A 23,400-nucleotide genomic window follows, 5' to 3' on the forward strand; every position below is an offset into this window, starting at 1 on the left:
GAACTGGCTCAACCTTAGCCTTATTGAAGTCCATATTTTCCCTTACTTTATAGTACTCCTCAAGAGCTTTTCAGAAGAAAAAAATGGGTACTTCGCATTTCACTGTTCATTTATTTTTTTCTTGTTTCACAGGACGTCCTCTCAACGGTTTTGAATCCATTCTACCACTGCTCAAAGTCTACTATGAGCAGCCCAAGTTATCTTTGGCTGTCCCACATGCTCCTAGGAAATATTTTTTGGGCTTTTCACTCACTTTTGTACCCATGTCTTGGTCAGAAACGGCTTCCTCAGCCCTTTATTATTCCGTATACAGGGTGAGGTCCATGTTTCCTTTATTTTGTTCTTTTTCTGGTTCGAAAAGTCAGCTTGACATATTCTCGGAAAATATAGGATAATCTTGATAGTATTTCATTGTTGAAAAAATAGATTATAATTTGAAGAACCTTATTCATATGTCGAGGGACGAGGTATCATAATTTTGGATCAAGCTGCAAGCATGTTTAGCCCTTCCACTGGCCATTTTTTCGTTTAAAGCATAACATTAGCATTTAGTTCTCTGCTTGAAAACTTTGTTTCTGAAACAATGTATTTACAAAGAATGAATGTCTTAACAATTGTTCACAACAAACCACATTAACCATACCTTAATATTTTCTTTAATTTGACTAGCATGAAGCTCGTGTGATGCACGCAAATACTAATAAAAATTAAAAAAATTAGCTTTCTCAAAAAACAATTTGAATCATTTTGTTATTTATCTGAGTTTAATCTCTTGTCATATTAGATGAATAAATTAATTAAGATTTTATATAACTTACTTTCAAAATCGTATCCCAAATTGAAATTCAAACGGTTGATTTCATTTATATAATAAATGATAATGAGCATAATATATAGAGCGAAATGAACATAAACAATTTTTAATATACACACGCATATACATACATACAAACACCATGTATAACGCAGAATAACTTAAATATCAACCAAATTATGGATTTTATCAATACAGAAATCATAATTTAGATAAATGAAGCACAATAACAACAAATAATTATGAATTTAAAATTCTTGTGACTTACTCATAGAGATGTCGATGGGACATGTATGGACGGGTTTGGTTAAACCCAAGACCCTTCCCATAAAAAAAAACTGACCCATTACCCGCCCCACCCGGTATTGGGTTCACGTTGATTTTTGGTTTATAGTTGGTTTTCAGTTTCTACTTTATGTATGTTGGATTTTTTTTGAGGCCATGAATATGCTTTTAGGTACATTTCTTCTAAGAAAATGTGCTTTCTTGGAGGACACAAACATGTTTAATTTGTTGGGCCCTCTAATCGGAATTTTCATGCTCTATATCTAAATTACATTGTGGTTCAATTTTTTCAATTGAGGAATTTGTTTTTGTGGTGTTTTTTTTTTTTTTACTATATTGTTCTCTTTTTCAAAAAAATTTCATTGCCTTCTGATGAATCATTATCACAAAACTACAAATCTGAAAAAATGATATTGAATACTGAATTGATTTGTTGTATTAATTTATGAATCACATAAAAAATGTTATTGTGGATATTTTGGGAAAACAAAAAAAAATGGTGAAGGGCCACTAGGCTGCCTACTTTTTTCCATACGATTATGATGTAAGTTTTTATTAAATCATGGATCTAAAACTCAGTTTAACATGATAACATAGAATTGATGTGGTAAACATAGATGTTGAACTTCATTTAGTTCATCTCCCTCTCCGAATTATTTAAATGTATTTTAATTTCTTCCAGTAGAATAGAGCTTCATATCTTTACCACTTTTAGATTGATTTCCATGCCTGCATTTGAATTATTCTCCCTTTTACTAGAACTAGATTATTAAGTTAATATACTGAAAATAGTGTTTTAAAATAAGGAAAACCACGTCCAAAATATTATAAAAAAATTAAAATTTGCATTTTTTAAAAAGACGAGACTGAATTTCAGGAGAATTAAATTTGGCAAAAATAATTTCTGTTATATCATTTAGATTATTCGATTAAATTATCGTCTTTGGGCGGAAAGAATTGAAGTCATTAAATCTGTCACGAGGTATCACCTCAAAAGTCATTTTGTACACATTTATATAAATATTAACGTATAAAACATACATTTGTAATAACAAATGCCACTGTCACTGCTAAAATTGTTGATCCTAATGTATTCTTTGTGTTTTATATCAAAATACCATATGAGGCTCCACATCATCAAAAGAATTCAAGATCAGTGGAAATCAAATTCGAAACCCTGATAAGTGAATGGTGATTAAAGGAAGAAATTCAAGATTGACTAACTAAACGAGCCAATGGTTGGTCATACAAAGGAGAAATTAAGTTGAAAATGGGGGTGTGGTGGCCGCAGCCTGGAAAAACCTCCATTAAAAATCCATACTTAGGAGACATCTGAAAACCTATTCTGCTAATGAAATAACCACACATGCACTGGTCAACCTACACATTCACAATTTAAATGTTTTCCTGCAAGAATTGGGGTTACCGTACCACTACTAATTCATTCACATTCTTGTTCTAAGGAATGCGGCAAGATTCAAATATTTGACTGCTCAAAAGGAACACGAACAAAGAGGCGTCCATGGAGGCTAACCACCGCAGAGGTCTGAAGTGGATCGATTCTTGCAGGTAAGCTAACAATCTGAAAACCACCCAATAGCTCATTACTTAAAACTATTGCTATACAAGCAGCTTCCTTTAAATAGTATAAACAATTGAATCCCTCCATATTCATGCCCGCAAAGGAGAAAGGGAGAGATAAAGAGAGCACACGGTTACCTTTTTGAATGGTGTAATCCCCCAAGGATTATCGACTTGCTCGGGCTGACCTGTAATGACTAATCGTCCAGCAGGATCTGATTGAACTCGCACCTAAAGCAGCAATTATGTCATAAATGTCATTTTATGTCCTAATAAGTGAACAAAGCATATAAAGACCAATTACGCGGAAGGGATAGCAAATCATCCAACCATAGCTGCAACAAAAGATGAGCAATTAAAAGGAAATTGAATATCCAAAAGTCACAAGTAGATACCTCTTCACGTAAAAGCCCCGGGACTAAAGCATAAACTTCAAAACAATCCTTCTGCGCACATAAAACCAGTACCAGACAATACTTTTAATCATCTATGTGAATGATCCCAGACTGAAGAAAAACAAATGAAATGGGAGGCAACCATACAGTTTGGCGTACGTTGATCTTCACCCAATCAGCTGGGGGACCGATATCAACAACTGATGTCACAAGTCTAACAATAGAAGTTCGAAAAATATCTACGTCAACTCAATAGTTAGAAGGGAGAACATTGTCACGAGGATTCAATATTTTGGGTAAGGAAGATGAACAATTAAATAGACAAGTACACAAAACAATGTCTTTAAACATGAAAGACATCAGCAAGTACCAGTTGAATACATATTCTTTGGTTTGTGCTTATTACTTTCCCATAGAATTCAGTCCCATGCTAATCCATATGTTAAAAGCAACAGAGTCTGTGTTATCATAAAAATGGTCACACATCTAGGCACATTTGTCTCAGTTGTCAAATCTTGTTTATATATTTAAGAAAGGCGCACAAAATTCTGAACATAAAAAACACAACACAAAGCACATTTGTCATGCCTATTCAATATTCATCATATGCTAAGCACCCTTTCAGATAGATAAGAGAGATTCAAAAGACGATCAATCTTTCTTAGCCACTGCAACAAAACTAGCAGAAGATCCAACACCAACTAGCCATAATCATAAACAGCTGAAGCTTGGCAGCTTGAAGTGCTTTTTTCATTTCAGATTCAAATCCTTCACTTTGTATAAAGTCAGTTTCAGGTCAGAATTCATATCATACAAATCACATCAGTCTATTACAACAACTAAAATACCTGTGAAATAGATTAATTCACAGAAAATGAAACCAAATTCATTCAACCATCCAATTCAACTAAAATTACAAATAATTGAACTTACAATTTCGAAAAATATATCAAACTGACCATCACAATTACAAATTAAATTGCAAACACTTAACACTCCCACAAAAATTGAAAGACTAACTATATTTTAAGTTTTAACCCAGACTTAACTGCTTAGATGTTTCAGTCCGAGCAGCCTTAACCGAAAGCTCTACCTCATTTGGTCTCCTTTGCTTGACTGAACCTGAATCCACATATCGATTTGGAGTAAACTAATAATAAAAACCGATTTATAGCAAAGATCATAATGAAAAAGAGTCCATCTGCAATATTTCAAAAACCTAAGTGTTCCCTTACCAATGCTCTTGAGACTCTTCTCACGCTTCGTCATATTGTTAAGATTCTTGTCCTATCATATCGCATAATATTATGCACCGCACAATGCGAAAATAAATGAGTGCTCAAACAATGTGCTTTCAGATGACAACATCCACAAACCTTTGCAACTGGTTCACCAGCTTCGCCATGACCAAAGATGTCTTGACCATGCCATACTTGCATAGCACGAGCCGCAGAATCTCTTCTAGCCCTTCCTGATCCTGATCCTTGACATCCATTTCCCTGTATACATATTTGAGATACAAATAATGCATGCTTAAATTATTTTTTATGCAACCATCAGTCATATTACAGGCACATAAACACGTGAACATACAAATCTAAATACGCATTTTAAAAACATGGCTCGATGATGGGTACAGTTATACATAACTAGCAATTAGCATACATTTCAGGGAAGGGAAGAGAAGGGCAAGGCCTCTCAGGGGAAGAATGCGAGAGTGAGTGAGTGCTGGAAATAACATTTGACCCATTAAAATTTCTTGCATAAACTAATGAAACAAATGCCAAAAATAAATTATATTCATCAGTATGAAGCATCTCTTGTGCCACGTATCCTCCATTAGCATGCAAAAAACCAAACAAGATAGATTGAAGCTTCAGGAAGCATTTGTTCATCTCCATCCCACGTTACTAAATATTCCTATTACTAAACTAAATTTCTAAATGTATGACAGCGTAGTAATGCAATAATAAAAAAAATACAAATTTCCCAGTTCTAGCCAGTAAAAACGGCAAAGTGGTATCTCTCCACACAAAATTAACAAGATTAAAATAAAAATAGAGATACGAACAAAAAAACAAGTCTACTACAGTTCATGACGAAAGTCTTTTGTAATTATTGAAGTTTTTCTAGTGAGGCTGAGAAAGCATTTCGATGCAAAATTGAAATTGTGTATTGATGCCTAAACGTGCTTTCCTAAGCATGACAAGAGTACTTCTATTCACTTAGGTTATTGTAGATGTCACACAGTTAGAAGTCAACATCACATTAGGTTCCTTTGAGGTATTTATAAAATCGAGTTCACACAAAATATTAAAGGATACCAAAAAATTTCTTTCGCAAAAAGGACATGTATTAAGAAAGATCAAGTCTACAAACCTCGATGTCAACACCATAAGCTTCAGGAAGCGGATCAACTGGGAACTGAAGCTCGCCACTTTGTCTCTTATGCCTTTCATATTCCAGAAGAGACTAACCACATAGATTGAGGAATCAATTCATCAAATATGGATAGTTAAAGGTAAAAAGAACCACATACTTCAGAGAGCCATAGATACATACTCTGAAATTCCAAGTTCTTGTTCAATCAATCACTTTCTTTAATGTCAAGGGGCAAACAGGATATGCAATTAAATAACACCTTCATGTTACCAGGACTTATATCCTAATCTAATTAATCTTTTTTTTCACAATTTTTTAATGAACTAGCGAAATTCAAACTCATATTCACATCACGAAATGACATAAAGAAGATTTTACAATAACAACATGTTTATAGCTGTCTGCAGAATTCTCCCAATATTTTAACACAAATAGGTGAGTTAGGTCCCCTCAGAATGATTCACACCAACAACAGATGATGGATGGAAATTAAACAACAGTTACAACAGAATCAAATGTGTGTGTGTGTGTGTGTGTGTGGGGGGGGGGGGAATAGTATGTCACCTTCTCATAGAAAATACGGAATGTCCAAGAAACTGTCGTGCATGTCCTATAAAATAAAAAACAAGTTCAATTAATCACCTTTCATAACTAGATCACTCACTTTCTAAAAAGGAACATGTTATGTTCATAATTACCCGCAACAGAAGTATATCTATGAAAGAAATGAAACATGAAAAATTTAGAATAAAGCGAGGTACCCTAAAAGTAAAACGAGATTTAAAAACACTCAATACAATGAAAACTCTATATGTTTCATCCAGAAAAATGTTGATCAACTCCTACACCGAGGCGATCAAAGACTTAGGAGCTGTACAAATATGAACAGATTGAGTACAAGATATACATAGAAGTAACAGATTTGGTCCCTTTTCTCCAAGTCCTCTAATCTCTTGAATCTTCAAAAGGACAACTTTGGTTATCGCTCTTCTTTAATGCAGCTGCTGGAGATATTGGCTTTAACCCCTATCTTTTACTACATAGGTCTAGATTTGATCCCCTCCCGCTAGTCTTGAGTGTGGGTTAAATAGACTATGACTATATAGGTAAGCTACAATGATGAAACTTAGGCCAACCACTAATTGACATAATTTTCACAACAATTTTATGGCAATAACTCATTATTCAAAGGATTCATAAAATAACTTAATATATTCCATAGGTCAGTAAGACAGTAACGCAAACCAAAAATTGTTAAATATAATGACAAAAAAAAGAACAAAGAATTTGACACCAAGTTTTGCACCCCAAAAAAATGCATGATAATTTTGAAAAAGAGCCTTACTTTGGAGGATGGAATGACTCTCCTACCTGCCTCCACAATTTAGCTCCAGTTACCTATTCAAAGACCTTAAATTTCATGAACACTGAATACAGAATATTTTGACACTTCATCATCAGCATCATGGTAAGAGTTCCCATACATACTAAATATACTTCAAGAAATTTTAAGTTTCTTGTCTATTACGAAAGTATAACATGCTTTTGTGAAAGCAATGCTGACTCCATGCCTGTCAGTGTGATTGCAATTTATATTTCAATCTTCCTAGTCTTGAAAGGATGACGTACAAGGTAAAGAAAACAGTTTCAGCTACAGTTATACCTCAATTAAACGACTAGGAGGAAGAATAATTGCAAAAATTTAACTAAAACATTTCATATGTCACAAAATGGTTGCGGTCTTGAAAGATATGATTTTATTTATTTTTTTATATTATAGAACAAGTATTTGAAGTGTGTACCAATCAAGAGGCATGTATCTTAAAAGCTATTTGTATATTGTGTATATGATGGAAACAATAGAAACTACGCAGCCAAAACAAAGATAAATTGATTCGTGACTGAGAAAAACTGTACATTAAAGCCACATTAAGTAGCTAATAATATAATCTCAAGTCCATGAAGAGTTTTTTTAGGAATTTTCGACCTCAGGACAGATGAAAGATAATGTGCTGACATAGAAAAAAAATTCTTAATTATCCTGTTATACTACAGAGAGTGGGAATACAAGAAATGAGGCAAGGTCAGCGAAGAGAAACTATATCTATTGGACGAGGACAAGAAACATACTCCAACAGTCATGGACTAGGAGTATTGACAGTGGCTTATAAATTGGCTTCATGCATCACAATTAACAAGCATATCAAAGAAATTTGAGAACATTGTTTACACACTTTGGCTCCTGCAACCCTAGGGTGTGCTATTGTTTCAATTAAATAACTTATTACCTGATAAATCCATAAAAAATTATTGAGGCAACAAATAACTTATCTTCGACAATGGTGCCTTTTAGCATGCATTGTCTGGGAAAAAAGTATTTGGCAATGTGGCCTAAAAGAGAGCTTGAGACTTGCCATGCGAAGGGCCAGGGTGTCGTGTAGGGCTATTATTTAAATTCCAATAAGTAATAACTGATGGAGTGCAATGGAGTGCACACAATAAAAGAAGACAATAGCAGGCATACCCTGTCATAGCCGCCCAATCTAATCACAGCTCTCCACAACCTCGCAGCCAAAAAATGAGGAAATAAATATTTAACTAACACACGGTGATAATCAGATCAATAACAGAATACTTACTTCAGGCAATTCAGCGGCTGGCCATAAAATTTGGGAGGTTTAAAGTCCATTGACCTCTCTCGATATAGACTTTCAACATCCTTCATGAATATCGCTTGCTCCTCTGGTGTTCCATCATCACTCTCTCCCGTCTAACAATCATAAAAGAAATATCAAAGACATCTAATACTCTCACAAGTCATAACTTCATATGAGCAACCATTCTTAAAGTTAATTAATGATCTGATTCCACATTTATTACCAACGGTAATGTGGCTAGTGTAGAAACAGGCTTGACAGTTTCCCCATTATGCTCTCCAGCTGTTGCAGGCAACAATTTCAGCAAGGGACTTTGGAGTTACAGGTTCTTCCTGATTTGGAAATGAAGCATTATCACCTCCATCTACGGCAACAATTTCAGCAGCCATGACTTCTTTTTCCTTACTTTGTTCTTTAAGCTCGTCTTCAACTTCTTTATCCTGGCTTGTTTTTGCTAGATCTTTCTCTTCCTCATCCCGATCTGCTGCAGCACTTGTGTGACTCAGAGGAACTTCACTACCAGATAATTTATTTGGCGATTGCCCAACTTTAATCAAATTATTCCCAGTATCAGCATTTGCTGTATTATGTTCTTCCACTGTAGCATGTTCGACAGGATTTCCACTGCCCATGCCTTCCTCAGTAGCCTTCCCTTCTTCCAACTCGCCATTAGTAGTGTTGTACACAACCACTTCATTACTGACATGAGATTGTTCTTCCACTGCACTACCAGCTGCAGTTTGATTCACTGCTTCAGTTTTGGTGCTGATTGATTCATTTCTCAAATTACTGGGCTCATCTCCGCTGTTCAAGCTTTTATTCGCATCCTCTAGTACAAGAATTGAAGGGGAAAAGTTTTCATCTTTGTTTTCAACCCTACCATCATGCTGTTTACCTTCAGACTCTCGAACATCATATCCGGAATCATGGTTGAGCGTCTCAATACCCTCCATCTCTACATCACTCTTATCCATTGTGATATCTGATAAGAATTAGGAAAGTATCGTAAATTAGAAATTTAATATGCAAACATGATTAGTAAAAAAAACGGAGAGAAGAAAAGCCCACGTGCAAAATTACAAATAAAAACCTAAACAATTATTCAAACAAACCGAACAGAACCCCATCAAATTTTATCGTCCATCAGCAAACAAAACCGTTCAAAAACCCTAATTACGTATAAATCTAAAAAAAAAGTGAATTTACGCGCATGAATTAAAAAGCCAAAGCCCAAATTTTGGGGAAAAAAGCTGCGGCACAATGAAAAATTATTTCTGTTAAATAAAATTACAAGATTCACATAAAGCAAGTAACATAAATACATATGAACGACAAAAACGGTGCCTGAAAGACGCCAATACTTGCCTGTAACAACCCGCCAGAGCTTCGATTGTGAAATGAAATCCCTGTGTATTTGCAGAGTTTGAGGAAAATGCTGAGGGAATGTGAGAGAGAGGTGATGATTGACCTAGTATAATCTCGAGTTCAAATAAAATTGAGGAAATTTACATGTAAGGTCCCTCCCTGACACGGCAAGAGGAGACGAGAGAGGGTGTTCTGCAAACGAAAACAAACAAATACGGCGCAGAGAGAGGAGAGAAAGAGATATTGTAAACCTCTGCTTCTGCGGTTTCGTAGCTCAACCCGAAGAACGGGTTTGCCTCAACTCTCAAGCAATATCGATATCCACACTTCACTGTCTCTCTCTTCTCCCTTTTATATATTTATTATTATTATTATTATTATATATACATATATATTAGATTTATATTTGTGATTTGACAAATATTATTTTTAATTACTCTGATCTTTTTTTTTTTTTAATTAAGAGAAAGCATTCATTATATATTGTTAAAAGGTCCAGAATAACTAACTGGTAATATTGCTTATTGTATTATAATTATTTGTTAAGTATCGAATTAAATATTATGTAAGCTAGAACAAGAAAAGTAGCTTTTGTATCATCATAGATCATACACAATTAAATATTATGTAAGCTAGAAAAAGAAAAGTAGCTTTTGTTACATCAAATATCATACACAAAATGATAAATATTTTAAAACAAAAGTTTTTCTGAACAGAGCGGTCTTTCGCTCTGATTTTTGCAAACACGGCTCTTCTAGACGGTTCCACATTAATAGGCCTCCTAGACGATGACCAAACAACCTGAGCGGTTTGAAATATGTCTTGGGCCGCCTAGACAGTACACACACACATATCTAGCATCTAACATATATATATATATATATATATATATATATATATATATATATATATATATATATATATTAGACTTCTAATTGTGAATTTTTCAATATACCCTTATCCATTTAATGTAACAAATTAAATCAATAATTTTTTTGATGGGTTTTTTTTTAATTTATTGTCTATCTTAAATACCTTTGGTTATTAATACACATTGAATTTATCAATTTACCCATAATTTTTCTTTGTGGCTAAATAAATTTTTTTACTAAAATTAGTGTATTTTTTCATTGTCGCTAATAAATATTTAATATTATCTTTTCTTTTTTTATTTTATAAATTGATTTAAGTAATAATTAAATAAATAGTTACTCAATAATTTAGTGATTTCATTTATGATTCATTATGTATTATGATAGAATTTTAGATAAAAAATGTTTTTAAAATTAAAGTTTCTCTTATTATATATTTTTTTATTAATTTTTGATTGCGTTCTAAACATAATACAAAGTATGATTATATTAGCATTATTCTATTACAAAATCATCGTATATAATATATTGATTTGTTATCTTGTTTGTTTTTTTCAACCTATTAATTAATTTCTAATTGTATATGATGAAATTACATACATAAAAAACATTTTTTTCTCTTTTCTACATACTAATTAATTTATCGTTATATATGATGAATTTTATATATATATATATATATATATATATATATATATATATATATATATATATATAAAAACTATTTTTCATATTTCAAAATAACAAAATTGTTATTTAATATTACTCGCTTATTAAATTAACTAAGTTATGTTTACCAATTCATTGTGCATTATTACTATGATTGCAACTTAATGAAGCACATGTAATGACATAGATTGGTCACCCTAACAATTAATATTTGTGTTTAAATTATTATTAGTAATTAAAACTACTTTGTGTTCAATGAAATTATTTGATTAATGAGAATAAATTTGACTTAGAAAAATGATTTTTAAATTGTAAAATAACAATTATATTATATTTGTTAGGTGCAATAATTGTTTATGTAAGGTATAAAATCCAAATGTGACGTTTGAGTGGTTTTACGATTTTAAAAGATTTTAGTTAATGTTGTATCGTTACCCCGGTTATAACTTTTGGTAAACCGACAAATGCATGATCTTACAATTGGTATATATAAGAGTCAAAGTCATGAGATCGATTATCATAGATTGCAATTAGTGTAATTATTGATATTGTTGGAATGCAATAATTGTTTTTATTGGATACATCGATCGAATCATGATGATTGAGTTACTATACCGTTTAAAATATTTGAGATGATGTGTAATATCTATTCTATAAAAGGAAAAAAGTTAAACAAAATTCGCAAGGAGTTGAAAGTTAGCAAAAACACAATTGATATTAACTTAATAACAAGTTTAGGGGTTTTATTTTAACATCATTATGATAATTTAGTTAATTAAGATAATTTTATATGACAATCACTATATGCACTCTATTTAAATACATTGTGATTTTGGTTTTAGTAAAATTTACTATTCTCTTAATTTTATGTTTATTGTTTTTCATTATGAATGATATTTGGATGGAAAAATATCTTTGTTAATTTGAGAGAGCTGTCATTAGTTATAATCATGCAAATTAAAAATTGTTATATAAATAAGTGAATATATTTAATTTATCGTCATGATGTATTTTTATTTTTTGTGTTTTGATATATTTAGATTAATAAATACTCATAAACAAGATGTTATTCAAACAATTTTAAAAATTATCTAAATCTTGTTATTATATTTTTCATTATTAATCACCCACATGCATCGCACATGATCATTCATAGTATATATATATGTGTGTGTGTGTGTGTGTGTGTCAATCATCTATTTCTATTTTTTTGTACTGTAACTTAACGAAGAAAAATAATTATGAAAAGAAAGAATATGTTATGGATTTTGAGTTTAAATTTGATATAAATAAATTATGAAATATCAAAATGAACAATAAGAATTAGATATTTGTGCTTAAAATAAAAAATTGTCTCAATATCTAAGTGGTAGGGATGGATGGTCGCATACCGCGTTTTAGAACAATGAAAATGATACCAGAACAATGTTGGTGTTGTCGAGCAAAAGATGATACATACAAAACTATTATTGTGGCAAGAGCTGATCTATAATTTCCCTCATGTTCTTATCCAAACTTCCTCTAGTGCCTTCAAACGTATCAACATTGTTTTGAATATCTCCTCCTCCCCTTGATGATGTCCCAAATACACCTGCTTACTTCGATACTTAGGAGAAAATCGCTTGTCATCTGCTTTAGGTTGGATTCCGACTGGCCATATGTGCTCCACAAAACGTGCATTCGTTATTTTCTGGTCCAAAAATTGAGGCATCGCCACTATAGGGACTCCTAAGCTTATTGCCTCTATGGTAGAATATCATCGTCAACTTCTACAAGGCTGTCTAGATAAAAAGAATCGGTCCTTTGGGCCTCATGGGCCAGGCTTCAACATCCGATTGACCACATTCATACAGTGCTAAATTACCTCTTCTTCCAACATATGGGAAGAGTTGAAGAGAACCCAATCTGCTTTCTCGATGTTGTCAAACTGTCTCCACTAAAATTGGATGATCGGAGGATAACGTCCTGTTTGAGGACCTAATGAATGCATAGCTGGAACATGAAGGGACCTAATGAATGCATAGCTGGAACATGAAGCTCGGCAATCCAACCATCGACAGAACACAAACTGATGGAACAACCCCCAATAAATCACAGTGCATCAGGTAGATACTATGAAAGGAAGCACAAGAATGTGGATAAAAGATATGTCCTAATACCCATCTGGTTTACAACAATTGGGGTCCATGTTATAGTTGCATCATATAATAGGCATGCCACAGGATTTTCAGAATCTCCAAATGTTCTCAAGATACTTATAAAGGTTTTCGAGCCAATGACCTCGAATCTTTCCAGAAATCCTTTAAAACCACCCGGTCCTGCAGACACTCCTTCACTGAAATCATCATATATTGATTCAGATGTGATCCAAGTAGATGCAGATGGCATGGATTTGGCGTTAGAGAGAGTTGTGGTTACCGTTACTTTGATTCCTTCTGCGGCCAATCTTTTAGAAAATTGGAGCAATGGATTCTCGTGGCCTTGCCCATGATAAGGAAGCACCACAAAATGAGCTTTACGGGCAGCTACTTCTTTCTCTTTTACGCAAACATCAGAAAAATTTGATAAAATGAACAAGCATGCAAACAAATTCTTATTTTGTCAAAAAAAAAAAAACAATGTCACCTAGCTAATTCCAAGTATCTCAGACAATCGGACGTCGCCTTTAGAAAAATTTCTTTAGTAACGCACTAAATGACAATCGTCCCTTTATTGATTTCATTGTTGGAGAATCGATTTCTCGCATAAAAAGCATAACTGAAGTTTAAAAAATTTGAAAATTTTGTTGGGACATTCAAAACGTGGATATCGTATGATTTGAGAATATTCATACATGCAAGTTTAGCGCATTTCCAGACAAGTTCTTATCCAAGTTTCATGCCGAAGTTAAACACGACATCAACACAACCATATTAAATTTGGATGCAGATAACTGACCAACATCCAAACTAAAACATCTCGAGCGCCAAAGGATTGATCATCATGAGGCAGTAATAAGCAACGTCTAGTGCCTCTGCTCTTCTAAAACAGTAGGCATTCACAAAGCACTTTACAACTTGTGCAATAAAAGGCAGACCGGCCTACAGACATGGGGAACTGTTATACCTTATGCTGACAGTTAAAAATTTACCAGGGGAAATCCTTCCCAAATTTCTCTGAACCAGAATACAGAAACCAAACAGCTAATGTGGCATGCATATTCCCCTACATCCAGGACTCAGAATGAATCATTCAAAGCCTAAGCAACCACGTTGATATTCTCGTCAAATTCAAAAAGACCCGATTAATGTTTCAAATTGGCCCTGTAATGTATGCTAGCATTAGAAGAAAATATTAAGAAACAAGGCTTCACCGAAAGTAGAACATTTATCTTCATCTTGATTCTCATCAATATTTCCTCCCAGTTGACAGATACGTTCGTTTAACACATATCATGGGTATAATGAGATGAGAATAAAGTGCTATCCCAGTAAAACATGGAGATAATACATAATCTATTCAAACATATTTACAAAAGATAGAAGCTTAAACTCTTCAGATAATCTCAAATTGGAATTGACAACTTTGACAGAGGTCCTATTTATTAGAGCGTGACCACCAACAGGGGCGGTGCCATATGCACCCCCTCAAATTCAACACATGTATATACAAGCATAAAACGTAGACATAGAGTGGAAATTATAATTTCTCGTATGAAAGCCATGAACTTTCATAGGGCTAAGGTTGAGGTTCAATTTGCGCTTCCACGTACATATAAATACATCACTGTAATTAGGAGACTCTAGTTCTTCTCTAATTAAAAGTTATATCAAACTAGACTATTCAAGTCTTTGTAAAATAATGTTTTTTGCGTGCCTGTTGAGAACTCCTGTGGATTTTAACAAAGTATTCTTTAGAATAACACGTTTGAGATCAACCGGGGGCAATGTCCCTGGTTATCAAGATTCCAGACAACATGTAGAATCTTCATTCAAGAAGTTAGCATAGCAAGTATTATTCAGAGATCCTTAAATACAAACAAAAATGGTCCACTTAATACAAACGCCCTGCTCATGAGTATATTTGAAACCTATGACGTAAAGATCCGTTGACACTTGACAGTAATCAAATGCCAGTTGTAGGGAATTACCAGCAAATGAACTAATTCAAACCACCAAGCATGTTGATATGTTAGCCGACTCTCAGCAATTCAGCTCGTTCTAAATCCTTCGTGAGCAACTATCACCCGGTATTTAAAGTAGCTCCAAATCTAAGTTACGCCGGAAGCATAGTTGTCAAAAGCGCGATGAGCAAAAACAAGATAAATTGTCTGGGGCTTAAACCGTAAAACGGAGCGCACCAAAAGCGCAAAAAACAAAATATTCTCAAAAAAATAAAAATAAGATCAAAAAATTCTTTGAAAATGTTATAGATGAAATATCAAATATAAAAATCATTGTCATCTTCATGTTCCAAATCATCAGCTCTATCGCTTGATTTGTATCAATCGATATCTTCTTCCTCAGTTTCCTCATCAAGATTGATCTCTTCTTCATTTGCAACTTCCTCAATTTCCTCATCAAGATTGATCTCTTCTTCATTTACAAGATTAGTTTGATTCTTCAAATTACTCTTTTTTGCATGAACTCTTTAATTTATTCTTTAACATGCTCCGGACATTTTGGACATGCTCACATTTCTATTGCCCTTAACAAATGTAGTTCGTGTCGATGAATCCTAACATTTGTTATTTTACCACATAAACAATATATAATATTTGGATTTTTAGGATCCAAAAGTTTCGATTTGATGAAATTGTTGAATTTAACATGGTAAACAACTGAAAAATCAATAAAAATATCATATTTAAAAAACACATTTTTTTACAGCAATATTAAAGATTGGGGTTTTAACAATTTTGGGCAGCAAAGAAGAGAGGAGGGGAAGTGGGAACACGGCAAGGGCGGCGGCCGGCGAGCCAAAGGCGAGGCAGTGAGAGGCGAAGGCTGGTGGTGAGAACTGATAAACGAGACAGCAGGCCACAGGGTTCAGGGGCTTAACATTTTTTTATTTTTTAAGCAGACTTAAAATCGCACTTCCAAAATGCGATTTTAGTCTTCCAAAGCTTAAAAAAAAGGCATGTGCGGCTTCTATGAAGCGCACAAGTGAGCACCTTGTGCAGCAAGTCTGCTTGGGAGTTCCATGAAGTGACGGCCTTGCGCCTCGAGCCGCTTTACACTTGAGCAGCCGAGGCAAAAGCTTTTGACAACTATGGCCAGAAGTTGAATTCCATTTGGATAATGTAAAAATTATGTTACCTATTCCTTATGTTGCGACATGTATTGCCAAGTTTAAGCCAAACATATTCCCTTTACATGTAAGCATGCACGTAGTCAGCATCCGAAAGAAAACAAAAGCTTCAGATTTATAACTGCGGCTGATTTCATCGCAACAGGAAAGTAGGCATTCCAATCATTTGAGATTCATGATAACATTGGTAAATAACAGGGAAGACGTTCATCTTAAAACAAACCCATTTTACACAACAGGGGTCGACCATAAGGACAACCAACAGATAACAAAGATAAACCGCTAGTACTGTTAATATAACAAAAATGGAGGTACGTATTAAGTAAAATGATGCAAGGAAGCAAATTAGCCATCATTAAAACAACCAAAATCACTAGCCAGAGTCTTAAATCACTAGATTTTAAATGTTCATTGTTATTACAGCAGATTCCTCAGCTATTACCCATTGACCACCTCTCCCAACCTCCAAACACACACAAAAGAAGTATAACAAAACAAGGAGCCTTCTAGACTACCGAATACATAAGTTCCCAAATGGAAGATAACACGCAAACTGATTATTAGAATATAAAACAACAGCATCACTGACCCTTCTCCTCCCTCTCCCGATTCCACTGTTCAATCCTAGCTCGGCGCTCCTCGCTGCCTTCTCTCACGGGACTTCTGCTCCTCCTTGAACTCCCTCCATGCCGCCTCCTCTCTCCCTCGTGCCTATCTCCATGTCTGTCACCACCTCCCCTCCTCCCACGGTGGTCCCGCCTGTCGTGATCCCTTTCGCGTTCCTTGTCCCGCCTATGGTAATACTGGGGTGGGCTGACACTCCTACTCCGGCTCCTGCCCCTCGTCGACCTCCGACTGTACCTTCCAAAGAGCTTCCTCCTGAGCTCCCTGCCGATCATCTTGACATGCATGAAATTGCAATACCCACCCCGGTTACAATTATTCTCCTCATACTGTCTGCAGGTAGCCTCGCGAAAATCTGTAACTGGAGAGAAATCTCCAATAATTGGGCGGCCGGAATAGTACCTGCCCTGCAAGGCCTGCAAGGCAGCGGCGGCCTGATCCTCTTCCTTGAACTGGACATAGACATTGCCGATCATGTGGTCAGCGAGATTATCACATATGTTGAGGGTCTCGATTTCACCAAATTTACTGAGTTCCTCGAAGATGTCCTCGTAAAAATCCTCGAAATGCTCCTGTATCTTAGCTGGGTCGATTGGCTGTCCCTGGGCGTCTACGCCTGGGGTAATCATATCCGGACGTTGATACATGTTGGAGAGGACTAGCGTGGGGGATATAGTGGGTCGGTTATGGAGGCGGGAGCATCGGTCTCCGTGACGACAGGCGCCGATCTTGAAGTAGAACGGGCAGTTCACGCGGTCTTTCTCCGTGCCGAAGATTGAGGCCAAGTGCTCTGCCATTTCTCTGTGATTAAATTGAACCAACAGCTAGTGCGTAAAATTTCTTGGAGGACGAGGGCGAGGGCGAGGGCGGGGGAGGACGGCGACGGGTTAGGGAAGGCCGACAGAAACCCTAATCTAATTATTGTGCGACTGAAATGTGGGGATCGTTTCCAAACGAAGAAGATAGAAGTACTAGTCAGAAAGTCGACTGTACTAGTATTGGTTAGCCAAGCCAAGATCCAATGAGTTAATTCGCGATTTTATTTTTGTTAAAATATTGGATAAAATAAAATAATAGATATTCAGACAAACACGTTGCATGTATTATGTAAATAACAAATTACTGTACATTTGTTCAAAGAACTAAAATTGTGAGTAGGAATGTAAATGAGTCGAGCCGATCCGAACAGTATCAGGCTCGGGCTCGGCTCGTTAAACTATTTGCTCGGCTCGAGCCTTTAGTTTGAAGCTCGGGCTCGGCTCGTTCGGAAGTTATGAAGCTCGGACTCGGCTCGAGCTCGGCTCGTTAATGGCTCGTTTATCTTGTTTAATGAGCCTGGCTCGGGTTCGGCTCGTTAAACAAGCTCGTTAAGTTAGCGACGGCTCGTTAAACAAGCTCTTTTATCTTGTTTAATGCGCTGAAGAGTGCGCACATATGCGCGAAAAAACCGTCGCTATTAGCGACGGATTGTTTGAAAAACCGTCGCTGATTTAATCAGCGACGGTTTGTTAGCGGCAAACCGTCCCTAAATGTTCAGTATAATTTAGTTTCCTTTGTTAATCTGCGCGGTTCATCTTATTACTTTAGCATGAACTTATTTTTCTTATTTTTTTACTTCGTCAACATTGATATGTCGAAGTAAAATATAATAAAAAAATATAGTGAAGCCCGTGTTTTTAAACATCCGAAGTAAAATATATTATTTTACTTCGCTTGTGTTATTACTGAAGTTATTGGTAATTTATTACTTCGTAATTTATTATTGTCGAAGTAAAATCCGATTTTTCTACTAGCGTTATAACATTGTAATTTCTGTAAGATACACTTTAAATTTTTGAATAAATGAATATTATATATATATATATATATATATATATAAATATAATGAATGACGTGGCCTGTATAATTTTGGACCATATCATATTATAATATGATACTATATAATGTATCACGAACGTGGTCTTGTATTTTTGGACATCGCAATACTATATAATTGTTTTGCCCATTGTATTTGGAGATGAAACTAAACCAGAATCAAAGCTAGGGTTCGCGACCTATATGAACTCCAAACTCTCGATTCACGCCTCAATCAAAGTCGACCCAGACGGTACAAGGATTTTCAGCCCTCGGCGCCGGCGGAAGAACGGAGAATCGTCGGAAATCGTACGCGGTTTAGAGGGGGACGAGAAAGGGGTCTCGCTACCTATACACGCTCAAATCTACCGATTTCTGCTTCGATAATGGTCGACTGGACCTGGGCTACACCGGAGACCCTCGGCGACGGCGGGCGGAGGTCGGGAGGCGCAGATTCGGGGGGAATAGGTGAGGTTACGGGAATGGCCGAATAGGGTTTGGGATTTGGAATAGATGGGGATGAGGTTACGGGAATATGCCATTATTGCCATAACATTCACATTTTTAATATAATTTTTAATTTTTAATTTATTATTATTTATCATACATAATTAATTTAATATTATAACTCATTAATTATCTCAAATTCGAGCTCACGATCTACCTAAACGAGCCGAGCTCGAGCCCGAGCTCGTGAACTACTTAAACTAGCCGAGCTCGAGCTCACGAGCCAGCTAAACGAGCCGAGCTCAATTTTGATCTCACGAATCTATTATCGAACATGTTCACGAGCTAACGAGCCGAACATCATTAATCTCAAGCTCGGCTCCACAAAATAGTCGAGCCCAAAATAAGGCTCGGACTTGGCTCGATAAGCTTAACGAACGAGCCCGAACGAGCTTTTTAACGAGCCGAGATCCGAAAGCTCGCGAACAGTTCGGTTCATTTACATCCCTAATTGTGATGAGCTTGATCAAGAAATAAAATCACAAACTTGTATCTTGCAATGACAACTATCAAAACCATACAGTAAAGATAATTTTAAAATTTATACTTTTTTGTAATACTATTTTTATATTAGCTTGGCTGATAGGATCATTTAGATTTCAAAATATATATAAAATAATATTTTGTTTAGATATATTAGTTATAAATATAACTCTAAATTTACGAAAATAAGGTTTTTATGATATTTTTAATTAAATAAAGATTAAATAGTTTTTTTTCCCCGAATCTTATAAGGATATTTTGTTTATAAAAAATACGTGTATGATTCATAAAAAAAATGTTGTTTAAAAATTTTAAATAAAATTTTTATCAAATTTTTAAGTTGAAATTATAGAAAATTTGAAATTGAAATGATAAAAAAAAATAGATATCATGAAAGAGATTTAATAGTAAAATATAATATAATATCACGTTTAATTTGATATGATGGGGTATATTTTACGAAAATAAAAAAAAAAAATTATAGGTGAGTAATATTACAAGTTTTTCTGTATTAAAAAAAATGCGTTGTGAACTACTATGAAATTGCCGCCCAAATGAGGTAATGACATAGGCCTTATAAAAATTGAAGGATAAACATGTCAATCTTTCAAATGAATTATGAATTCTTGATGGTTCAACAAACAGGTAGAATAAAATTGAAATTAAACTTGGAAATTGTGCATATTAATCGAGTGTTTCATGAATTTTCAGCTTATAATCATTGTAGAATCGCTCCAATCATCATTTTTCGTCATTAATTTGAATTCTTCTTTTGCTGTTCGCACGAGGCATATACTATGTACTGAAGTCATTTTTATTTATAGATCTTTCTACGTGTTTAAGAATTTGTAGGGATGTAAATGAGTCGAGCTGTTCGCGAGTTTTTCGGATCTCGGCTCGTTAAAAAGCTCGTTCGGGGTCGTTCATTAAGCTTATCAAGCCGAGCCCGAGCCTTATTTTGGGCTCGACAATTTTGTTGAGCCGAGCTTGATATTAATGATGTTCGGCTCGTTAGCTCGTGAACATGTTCGATAATAGGTTCGTGAGCTCAAAATTGAGCTCGGCTCGTTTAGCTGGCTCGTGAGCTCGAGCTCGAGCTCGGCTCGTTTAAGTGGTTCACGAGCTCGGCTCGTTTAGGTAGATCGTGAGCTCGAATTTGAGATAATTAATAAGTTTTAATATTAAAATAATTATGTATGATAAATAATAATAAATTAAACATTAAAAATCTATACATATTATAAAAGTGTGAATTAAGGTCAAAGTTATTTGTTTTTATTTGCTTGCAGATGAAGTGAACATATATTTTTCACAAAATATTAAATTGAATATGATTTGTTTTATTTTGTAAATCTATAATCTTTTGAATGAGTTATATATGCAAGAAGTGTCTCAGAAAAAAATTAATATATACAAATTTAATACTTTCAATAATATAGTATGAGATAAAAAAAAATTATGTTATCTTAATTTTGAATTTTTGTATTTAAATAACATATTGCATAAATATGTTATATCATTAAAGAGTTGAACATTTTTTGATAAATATAATAAAATATTAATTAAATCATATTTTGTCTGTTGTCTAGAAGATAGAATAACCAAAATTCATTGATTTTATTTGCTTGTAGATTAAGTTAAAATATTTACAAAAAATAAATATAATTTATAGAATACTGAAATAACAAAATTCTTTGATTTTATTTGCTTGATGAAACAAATTTTTTTTCTACAAAACACTTAATTGTGTGGAGATTTGTAGAGGCATCAAATAGAGAAGAATATACATTTATTCTCATAAGATTTGATAATAAAGATAGCGATAATATTGTTTTTCAAAGAGAAGAAAAAATTGATGACAAAAAAAAATCGTGAAAGCAATATAAATTGAAAATATAAAAGAAGAAAAATTTTGACACAATAATTTAATTTAAGGTTTAGAATATATTATGTATATTATATTTTTATTTTTCATAAATCAATAACACGTGATAAAATAAGTGGTCAACGTTATGCATTATACTTTTTTCTTCTCTCAAATTTAATTTTAATACCTATTGTGATATCAATTTTATATTATATTTTCTCCAATGTCTAATTTATACAAAATTATAATATTTATTACTAATATGTTTTTCAACAATTATTAATTTATTTAGATTGTGCTTGGATAAATGGATTTCAAATTTATGGATTAGAATTATAATTTTATTGTTAACAATGAAACAATATATCAAATCTTGAATCTACACATTACTTATTTACATATTATTATTTATATAAAGTAGAATAAATTTCAAATAACATTATTATTTGGTGGACTTGAACAATATCATAACTAACATGAAATACTACTATATAAACATGAAATGAGTGGATTTGAAGTTTATGATGTTACATCTCTAAATAACAAAAATACATTTGAATGTATTGAAATCCATGGATTTGAAATCCTTCCAATCAAGAATAACCTTAGATTTATAACACATAAAATTTTTAAACAAATATCTTTTGCAATCATTTTATAATACATATAGTATAAATTATATTACATTGAATTTCCTACGGATAATGCTAAAGGTACAACTAATATATAGTACTGCGATATTTACAACAATTATATCGTGAGATTTTGTTATTATCTAATGAGATTTTATATTTAATTTATCATGAGATTTTGATAAATGAAATTTCTATTGATTTTTTTGAATTGTAAGAATTATTGTACAAATTTGGTTGCACATAGCATTACTCATTTCTATCGACTAATATAGCATGAAATCATTAATATATAATTTTTTGTAAATTAATCTCTTCTGATCTGATTTCTTTAAGAACAATTATTGATAATAGAAATATATTTTCACGTGCGTCGCACGTATCTTTACCTAGTTATATTAAAAATGTGAATGTTATGACAATAATCACTAGTAGAAAAATCGGATTTTATTTCGACAGGTTTTACTTCGGCAATAATAAATTACGAAGTAATACATTACCAATAACTTCAGTAATAACACAAGCGAAGTAAAATAATATATTTTACTTCGGATGTTTAAAAACACGGACTTCACTATATTTTTTTATTATATTTTACTTCGGTATATCAATGTTGACGAAGTAAAAAAATAAGAAAAATAATTTCATGCTGAAGTAATAAGATGAACCGCACGGATTAACAAAGAAAACTAAACTATACTGAACATTTAGCGACGGTTTTTCGCTAAAAAACCGTCGGTGATTAAATCAGCGACGGTTTGTCGCTTTAAAACCGTCGTCGATTTAATCAGCGACGGTGTGTCGCTTAAAAACCGTCGCTGATTTAATCAGGGACGGTGTTTCAAAAATCCGTCGCTAAATGTTCGAGCCGAGCTCCGAGCTTCATAACTTCCGAACGAGCCGAGCCCGAGCTTGAAACCAAAAGCTCGTAACGAGCCCGAGCCGAGCCCGAGCCGAGAAAATAGTTGAACGAGCCGAGCCCGAGCCTGATACTGTTCGGTTCGGTTCGGCTCGGCTCATTTACATCCCTAAGAATTTGCATCCTTATGTATCTTTGTATTTATATGTCCGGAAATATATGTTACCTATATGATTCAAATGTTGAAGGGGCTATGAATGTGGAT

General features: G+C 33.9%; 2 protein-coding genes across 2 annotated transcripts; both read right to left on the minus strand.

Annotated features, from left to right (window-relative positions):
- Nucleotides 1-2,084: 2,084 nt before the first annotated feature.
- Nucleotides 2,085-9,809, minus strand: LOC140815844 (AT-rich interactive domain-containing protein 6-like). The gene is given in 16 exon segments (XM_073174825.1): nucleotides 2,085-2,681; nucleotides 2,819-2,911; nucleotides 3,076-3,126; nucleotides 3,223-3,289; nucleotides 4,125-4,197; nucleotides 4,311-4,362; nucleotides 4,452-4,574; nucleotides 5,455-5,547; nucleotides 6,022-6,067; nucleotides 6,803-6,855; nucleotides 7,982-8,021; nucleotides 8,097-8,227; nucleotides 8,338-8,415; nucleotides 8,417-9,096; nucleotides 9,480-9,520; nucleotides 9,624-9,809. Coding segments are annotated over 16 exon segments (1,728 nt in total). The 5' UTR covers nucleotides 9,626-9,809; the 3' UTR covers nucleotides 2,085-2,576.
- A 6,855-nt stretch (nucleotides 9,810-16,664) lies between these two features.
- On the minus strand, nucleotides 16,665-17,936 carry LOC140816683 (splicing factor U2af small subunit B-like). The gene has a single exon (XM_073176081.1). The coding sequence runs from the start codon at nucleotides 17,728-17,730 to the stop codon at nucleotides 16,891-16,893; it is 840 nt and encodes a 279-aa protein (XP_073032182.1). The 5' UTR covers nucleotides 17,731-17,936; the 3' UTR covers nucleotides 16,665-16,890.
- Nucleotides 17,937-23,400: the final 5,464 nt, after the last annotated feature.

The sequence above is a fragment of the Primulina eburnea genome, chromosome 16 (assembly GCF_022965805.1).
Source record: "Primulina eburnea isolate SZY01 chromosome 16, ASM2296580v1, whole genome shotgun sequence".
NCBI lineage: Eukaryota > Viridiplantae > Streptophyta > Magnoliopsida > Lamiales > Gesneriaceae > Primulina > Primulina eburnea.